The sequence below is a fragment of the Mustela erminea genome, chromosome 1 (genome assembly GCF_009829155.1).
Source record: "Mustela erminea isolate mMusErm1 chromosome 1, mMusErm1.Pri, whole genome shotgun sequence".
In the NCBI taxonomy this organism is placed as follows: domain Eukaryota; kingdom Metazoa; phylum Chordata; class Mammalia; order Carnivora; family Mustelidae; genus Mustela; species Mustela erminea.
Window position 1 is genome coordinate 95,098,050 of NC_045614.1, and position 8,506 is coordinate 95,106,555.

General features: G+C 52.1%; 1 protein-coding gene across 1 annotated transcript; it reads left to right on the top strand.

Annotated features, from left to right (window-relative positions):
* The first annotated feature begins 6,002 nt into the window (after positions 1-6,002).
* SOX14 (SRY-box transcription factor 14) lies at positions 6,003-8,063 on the top strand. The gene has a single exon (XM_032361245.1). The coding sequence runs from the start codon at positions 6,505-6,507 to the stop codon at positions 7,225-7,227; it is 723 nt and encodes a 240-aa protein (XP_032217136.1). The 5' UTR covers positions 6,003-6,504; the 3' UTR covers positions 7,228-8,063.
* Positions 8,064-8,506: the final 443 nt, after the last annotated feature.

Below are 8,506 nucleotides of genomic sequence, written 5' to 3' on the forward strand. Positions count from 1 at the left end.
CCTGAACACAATAAAACCCAAGACAGAAGCATACAATGTTGACATTCTTTTGGCTTTTATTTTAGAATAAAATGTCTCTCCTAGTTGTATAAACACTGGAATTTTTTAATTTCAAGAAACATCACTTGCTCACATATAAATCCTCTATTTCTCAGTCTGAGATATTCAAGATGCCTATATGTAGATTCAGTGTCTCAAGAAAGGGCCAGCTCAGAGGCCTGTCATTCTCCACAGGGACAGAGGAAAGGACCACTTGGTGGGAAGTAGGAAGAGTAAGTCAGGGACCCATTAAGCTGCTAATATGTACTGAATATCAGTGGACAAATTTTCAGATTCATGAAGAGCTATGACCATCCTTTCTTTTTCCCCCTTAGCTTCCCAAAGGGAAAGGAGAGATAAGAGGAATCCAAAATACTCAGCAGAAGTAGCCTTATTTTTTAAGGCACAGTAAAGAGCTGACCCCAGGGCCAACTAAAGTTTTTCCATTTATAAAGTTTCTGGCCCATAATTTAAGGTAAGGTTCCTCCTTACCTTAAATTTCCTTTCATCTATTTAGAGAAATCTAAATAGATTAGAAGCAGAGTGTCTCCTAACCAGTATTTTGTATGTGTGGTTCTAGGATTGTTACCTAATTTTGGTGTGTCTCATTCCAGTGATTTCCCAGTACACTTAGAATAAAACTTAAACTCTTTGTGGAGCCTAGAAGGCCCTGGGTAATACAGAAGCTGCCAACCTCACCCAGCCTTTACCTTAAACTCTCCCAGGGTTATGGCCAGGTTTCAGCCACCCTGGTCCCTTACATTCTCAGGCATCCTTAGTTAGTCACCTCTCCAGACAGTGAGATTTCCTGCTGCTTCTACTTTTTCTCCCTTTTCTTTATCAGGCTGCCTTCTTGTGTTCAGCTTCCTGATCACCCAATGTAAATGAGACTTCCTTCCCTCAGCCTGTCCCATCACCCTGATTCCCTTTATGCCACTGAACACTAACAGAAAAATAACTTATTTATGAATTATAAAATAAGACAATCTGACCTTTATTGAGCAGTTTCTACATGCCAAGCACCGTTTTAAGGGTTTTCATTATAATAACTTATTTAGCTCTGATAATAATCCATTATACCCACTACAGGTGAAGAGACCAGGACACAAGTTAAGAACCTTGCCTGAAGTGATGCAGCTACTGGGTGGTGGAACCAGGAATCACCCCAGGATTTGTTTCTTGTTTTTTGTCTGTCTTCCATCGGGCTGGAAGCTCCATGGGAGAAGGACCTTTGCAGGTCTTGTTCACTGCTGTATCCCAGCATGGTGCCTAGCACATAGTAGGTGCTCAATAAATAGGCTATGAATGAATGAATAGAGAGATATCAAAGCCCTACTGCTGCTCCCACCCATTCCATTTTTTGGGATATGCGTGTAGATGTTGTGCAATCCTCCACTAGTTTTCACCAAGTCCGTGAATCACGTGAGCTCTGCTTCAAACAGATTCCTGCTAAGGTAAGGCAGTTTGAAGTATCAAAAATTCTCCTTACCTGGGCAGGCTCTTGGTGTTGAGACAGCTGTGTCCTTCAGCCCAATCAAGCAGGTTTTCCAGCTGGGCCTTGCAAACGTGAGGTAGCAGGCACTTCAGGCATGTGGGGCCCGGTTAAGTTAGCTTTCTCATTGTTTCTTGGTGAAAGCCATGCTCTCCTGTGCCATCTTGGCTTCGAGGGACACTTAAAGTTTTTTAAAAATTTCAAGACCAGTGAGGTGGGCTGATTTCTGGAGGGAAGATCCTACAGCAATTACCCCCAAAAAAAGTCCTAATAGGACCAGAGAGAGTCCTGCGTCCTTTACGGGATATATGTCTGAACACGGATAAAGAAAAAGCAGGGGTGCCTAATATTACAATATTTTTGGCAATAAGAAAAATTTTGTTTATAATTTGACCAAGGTGCATTTTTTCCCAAGCTCAATTTCTTATCCTCGATGTTGACTCCTAGGTTGTGGACGCTCATGGACGGGCTGGATTAACGCTCTTGTAAACACCTGAGTATGCCTCGCTCTCACACTCTCCGCAGCGAGCTAGGGAGGCGCGGAGGGTCCCTGAAACCGATACCTGGAACTTCCTCAGTTCCTCTTCCGGAATGCCGGCGGGGCTGCGGTAAGTCCGCAGGACTGGCATTCTGCGAGTGCCCGGCGCCTCAGCCAATGCGAACGCGGTTGGCTCTCCTGGCCTCTTCCGAAAACATACCGGGCGCGGGCCGAGTGGCAAGCTTCCCTCACGTCCTCCACCCCACAGCCGTGTTCTCCAAATCACCATTTGCGCGCATTCCTCTCGGCGCTCTGTCGTTCGGTCCCGGAGGCCTAGGAGCTGAGACCTTCAGCCCACTAGGGAGGAGGAGGTGGTGGCTGGAGGGAGGCAGAACGCTGAGGCCAGGCAGGTGGGTGCGGGCCTGGAAGCCCGGGAATCCCGCGTTTGGCTCTATCAGGCTACGCCTGGGATATTCCCCCAGCTGCCGCAAGGTTGGGAAAGGCCTGTTGTAAAAGTTTAAGCCGGAGCAGAAAAAACTATCTAGCGTCTTCTTTGCACTCGGAGTTGCGCGGACACTGGGCGCTCAAAGATAAAACATGCAGTTACTGCCTCCAAGGAGCTCGAAGTCTGATGGACTACACGGGCTACTACAGAGCTCCACGCGAGGCTGGGAAAGGGGCATGAGTTGGAGCGGACGTGAGAGTGAGAGCATAGGAAGGGGTCTTAGCCCAGCAGGGGAATCGAAGTGGTCTCCCCAGAGGAGGTGAAGCCTTGAAAGAGATCTGAAGTACCATTAGGAGTTGGCTGAAAGGAGAAAGGAGATGCTCCCTTTCAAGACCCAAAGCCGCCGAAAAGCAAGGCGCACCTAGGACCATGCGGAGTCCGGGGAGGATGGGGGTGGGGAGGGAGCTGGGCCAGAAGTAGATAGGTCGTGACCTCCGAGGTCCCTCCTTCACTTCTACACGAAGCAGGACACTTCGCTGGCAGCATTCCTATTCCTCAGGTGTCCAGACACAAGGCTTAGTCTGGCACGCGCGGTGCTTTGAGTTATTGCGCTGCGTAAAGGTGCGCATACATACTTAAGGGAGTACGTGGATTCTTCCCGCAAACGCGGAAGCGGAAAAGCCTCCTCCCTAGGAGGTTTCCAGCTTTGGGGAGTGGCCTGACCGCCTGAGGTACCAGCTTCAGGTGGCGAAGAAAACTGGGGCTCATTTAGGCGACCTTTGTCTTAAGACCTGTTCGGGCGGTGACCAAAGCTGCTGACTCCCCCCAGGGGCCACCTCTCCACGTCTGCCTAGTGATCTAGGCCTGGCGAGGAGGCAGAGCTTAGAGGGACAGCTCAGAAGAAGGTAGAGGCATGGGCTGGAGACAGCACCGGTAAAGACTCCGGGATCACGGGAACTCCTTCGAGGGGCCCAGAACTGAGTCTTGAATAAACCCGCAGCCAACCAGCACTGTGTAAGGGTTGTCAGCGGCTGCGCGGTTCGCCTAGAGACACCGGGATGCCAAGCCGGGAAGGCAAGGCCCTCAACCCTCAGTACCCTGCCCGCGCGAATTCGAGTCTCAAGGCCAAGATGCGCAAGGGGATACTGGCTCCCTCCAGGATCGGTGCAGTCATTTGGCGTCTGCGGCTCCGGAACCGTGGGAAGTACTTTGGGGCCCTGCCCACAAACTGCCACCCCACCATTGCTTGCCCTTTGTACTAAACCGCTCAGGAGTCTTGGATTACGAACTAGGAGGGAGTGTAAGATGTTTAGAGAGTAGCGCTGACTGGAGGTGGAGGAGGAAATTTGAGGAAGTGAAGAAGGGCGCATGCTTGCCGGGAGTTGCCTTGGGGCAACGGGAATGAGTTGGCTCAGAGGCTGCGAAGAGAGAAAGGGTCTAGGAATTTGTGCCAGATCCCCTTCTTGAGCAGTTTCTTAGAGGTTTGTTTGCATTAGCCCATTAACTTCGTGTGTGGATTTGGTGTCCCCTGAGGGTTCCGGAGTGAGAGTCAGCGGGTCTCCGCCAGATGCTATAGCTCTCTGCAGATACGAGCATTTCTGTCACTCTTTCCTCAGTCCTTGGAGATCGCCCAGTGGAACTCAAACTGCCTGGCTCTTAGACCTTCATCCCTGGCAGGCTCTGAGCGCAGCGCTTAGTCCACAGGCTAGTCCGATCTGAGTAGGGGTTGCCTGAGACTCTTGACACCCTTCCCGGACTGGGATGGAAAACACCTCTACTTCCTGGTATGCCAAGCTAAGTGAAACTTCTTGCAGAGAACAAGGTTAGAGGGCAGGGTGAAGGCCAGGGCTGGTGCTGAGAGTAATGTAGTCTACGGCCAGGGAAGCCAGGATACTGACCAGAGCCTAAGTGAAACAAGAGCAGACATTAAGGTCAGTCTTCCGGTGAGCTTTATCTACATGGCAGGTTTCAATGGCTCCGAGAATCAAGGGTTCGCCTTTGGCTTGCCGCTCGATCTAATCTTCAAACCTGCGGCAGCCTGGGGTGGAAAACAAAATAGTGGTTTTCAAATATCATACACTGGGCATCACCACTCCCCACTGGAGTTATTTGGCAAATCACTTAGCCTTTCTCAACCTCAGTTTACTAATCTGCAAAATGGGCATAGCACCCACCTCTCTGATGAGCCTTCTCAGGATGAGAAATGCCACGGATGGTAGGAAGGAGACACAAAGCCTTCCCCTCAAATTTGATACACTACATGCTAAAGAAAGCCCGTCTCCCTGCCTCCTTATTTTCTGCTTACCTCCCCCACCACCAACCCCTTCAAGCCCTCGGAGCTGTGCGTTTCTGGTCGGTCCTCCCAAGAGAGGCTGGTGCAAAAGCCAATAAGCCTGGAACACACGCAGGTCCTGCTGGGCCTGGGACAATGGTTTCCATTTAATAAATATTTCCCCCAAGGGCATTTCACATTGGGCAGGCAATTATTCAAAGGAAACAGGCACGCAGGTTGGCTCTGCGGGTTATTTCGTCCTTTTTACCCGAAGAATGCTCATCTGACGCAGGAAACGAGTCTCTAATTCTCGCTAGATGGAAGAGGTGCCCAGGGACAAATCGACCCTGGGTGTCCATACAGCCTGAGACTCCATTCTAGGGCATCTGCAGAAGGGGCAACGGGAAAGTCCCCGTACCCCATCGGGAGGAGGCCCGGCCTCCAGGCTATCCTTCCCGTACAAACAGATGTAGGGGGGAAGTTGGAGGTTTAAAAACCCTAAATATATAATATCGTAATTAGGAATCACGACGGAAATCCCATTCCCTGGCCGCTCCACAAAAGTGGAGAGCGGATCGCTGCGCTCTTCAAGGCTCACCAACCAGGGTTTGAAAACTGCACTGCCAGACACGAGGCCTTCCTGCAATGGCTTGGAACGCACCGCTGTGCTAGCCCAGGACCCAGCGATTCGCCCCGGCTCCACATCCTGGGGCAGAGGTGAAGGCGGAGCCGGAGGGGCATCCCGTGAGCACACCGCCAAAGGGCCCCAAGGGTATGTCTAGAAAAGTTTATTTCACTCTTTAACCTGAGTTTGATATATTCTTTTTCTTTTCAGAGGATCTTTGACAAAGAGGGTAGTGCTGTCCTTGCATTTAGCGGCGAGGCTGTCCTATTTATCAACACGCGCTCTCGGCTCACTCGCTTCGCTACCCCATCCCTAGGTCTTTGTATTCTAAGACCTAATTCTCCTTTGCACGACTGGGAAAGGAAGCAGCCACGAAGAGTTTTATTTGTTGACAGTGCCAGAAACAATGTGGAATCTAAGTCCCCAGTCCTGCGCTGGCCGCTCTGTTCTCTCCCTCTCTCCGTCTTTCCCTCACACCTCTCCCCGCCCCCACTAGTCGCGCTCTCTCTTTCCTCCCCGGGCGCGTTGGCAGGTGGGCCCCCTTGCCTTCTCTGCTGCTGATTGGCGCCCAGGTTGGGGAGTCACCGCCCCGCGCTTATGTCAGAGTGCGTGCTGTCCTGGCCCACCTCGCCTTTGAACTTCGCCGCTTTTGGCTCTTGTTCACCAGCCTCCCTGCATTCTCAGCCAGGTGCTGTGCTAGGCAAGGCAGCTCCGGGAAAACCACGGGAGGGGGGAGGGAACCACAGCGGTAGACATAGGAGAGAAGAGAACCAGAGAAGGCGAAGGTGGAGAGGGGGAGAAGGAGGAGCTTCCTGTCCTAGCCAGCAAATTACCTGGCCACTTAATCCCAAAGACTCCGGTACTTGGGCCCTCTGGTGCCGGCAGCCCCCGACTGGCTGCCCTCTCCTCCCCCGCCCCTCCTGTCCTCACTCGCCCCCCACCCCGGGGCCTGCGTGGGTGCCGGGACTGGCATGATCAGCTGAACTTTGCGGGGTTAGCGCTTCTCTCTGGCTTCCCCTCAGCGGTGCAGAGGCGAGGGGAGCGCAGAGCACCGGCTCAGGACGGACAAACAGACAGATAGACAACCGCGCCCAGGCTCGCCTGCAGAGCCCCTACACACCCCACCCCCACCCGCCTAGCCGCCTTCGGGACCATGTCCAAACCTTCAGACCACATCAAGCGACCCATGAACGCCTTCATGGTATGGTCCCGAGGCCAGCGGCGCAAGATGGCCCAGGAAAACCCCAAGATGCACAACTCAGAGATCAGCAAACGCCTAGGCGCCGAATGGAAGCTTCTGTCCGAGGCAGAAAAGAGACCGTACATCGATGAGGCAAAGAGGCTACGCGCCCAGCACATGAAGGAACACCCGGACTACAAGTACCGGCCACGGCGCAAGCCCAAGAACCTGCTTAAGAAGGACAGGTATGTCTTCCCCCTGCCCTACCTGGGCGACACGGACCCGCTCAAGGCGGCCGGCCTGCCCGTGGGGGCCTCCGACGGCCTCCTGAGCGCGCCCGAGAAAGCCCGGGCCTTCTTGCCGCCAGCCTCGGCGCCCTACTCCCTGCTGGACCCCGCGCAGTTTAGCTCAAGCGCCATCCAGAAGATGGGTGAAGTGCCCCACACCTTGGCCACCGGCGCACTGCCCTACGCGTCCACCCTGGGCTACCAGAACGGCGCCTTCGGCAGCCTCAGCTGCCCCAGCCAACACACGCACACGCACCCGTCCCCCACCAATCCGGGCTACGTGGTGCCCTGTAACTGTACTGCCTGGTCTGCCTCCACCCTGCAGCCCCCCGTCGCCTACATCCTCTTCCCGGGCATGACCAAGACTGGCATAGACCCTTATTCGTCAGCCCATGCCACGGCCATGTAACCCCAGGCCAGCCCACCAGACCTGGAGGGTGACCTGGAAGCGGGGTCTGCACCCTGTCCTCTGCGCCTCGCCGGGTCCTGCAGACGCCTTTGGGTCAGCCGTTCCGCTGCCCGCTACCCCACCCCAGACTCTGCCTCTCTTCCAGGGGGATGGTAGTGGCGTCCTCCCGGACCCAAGGCGCAGACAGGTGCCAGAAACTTGTGAACATATGACAGCTATATAGCTGCCCCTATCCTGACTGTCCCAAAACAAATCTCCGACTGTACCCCCTTTGGACAAAAAAAAAAAAAAAAAAAGTAGGCAGTTTTGCTTTATTTATGTCCCCTTCTCTCTCCTCTGATGGGCTTTGGACTCCAGAACTCCCAGATCCTGGTATTATATCTAGAATATGCATATATATTTTTTTCTTTTGCACCCTGAAGAGTTAGCTGTGTCTCTGTGTTTTGCCATCAGACACAACTAGGTGCCATTTGCTCTTTATGTATGGGGGGAAAGTCTTAAAAGTTTAAAACTACAGAAAGGGAAATATTTCTATTTAAAATCATGCTATGATAGTGTTTGCTTCTTTAAAGTTAAAACAAAGGGACCCACATGATTATTTTCTTTGTATAAAGCAGTGCTCCTAGATACCTAAGTTTACTTTTAGACAGAATGTCGGGTTATGAAGTCAGGAAGTAGAAAGTCGACAAAAATTAAAAGAATAAAAACATCCTAAATGGTCATAAATGTTTTGACGATGTCTTGGAAATGTACCTAGAAGGTTCACCTCCTTACTCTGTTCATTTGTTGAACAAAGACGTTTTGAATAAAGACAATCTGTCATTGCAAAAAGTAACCTTTCGTGTGCATAAAATCTGAAGTCAGGAAGCCCTGCCTGAGGGCCGGTGGAGTCGGGTCATCAGAGTTTTAGAGTGCGTAGAGTGACTCTAGCAGTGGCGACTGGCCTTGCGTGGGCTGAGCCTTGTGGCCTGTGGTCCAAGTGCAAAGGGGCCCAGAGTCGGATTTGTTGGGATCGATCGTGCTCTCTGGACCCGCTATTGGCCTTTAGAGGCTGGACAAAGGTATCTATCCCTCAGACGTCACTTCTATATCTTCTTTAACAAAGTGGTCAGACCACTTCAAGGAGCGAATGAGCTAAGAATAAAGCCGACCCAGACCTCTGAGACCTGGGTGCATTTTCTTTTCCTTTAAACTAAACTCCAAAGAATGGAGAAAAGTATATAGTGTACTGGGAACAATTGCGCACCACGCACGCAGTCCTGTGGTGGGTGTTTAAGTT

What these genes read in the sequence shown, in the direction of transcription:
- SOX14 (XM_032361245.1), top strand. Translation starts at nt 6,505, where the DNA reads ATGTCCAAACCTTCAGACCACATCAAGCGACCCATGAACGCCTTCATG.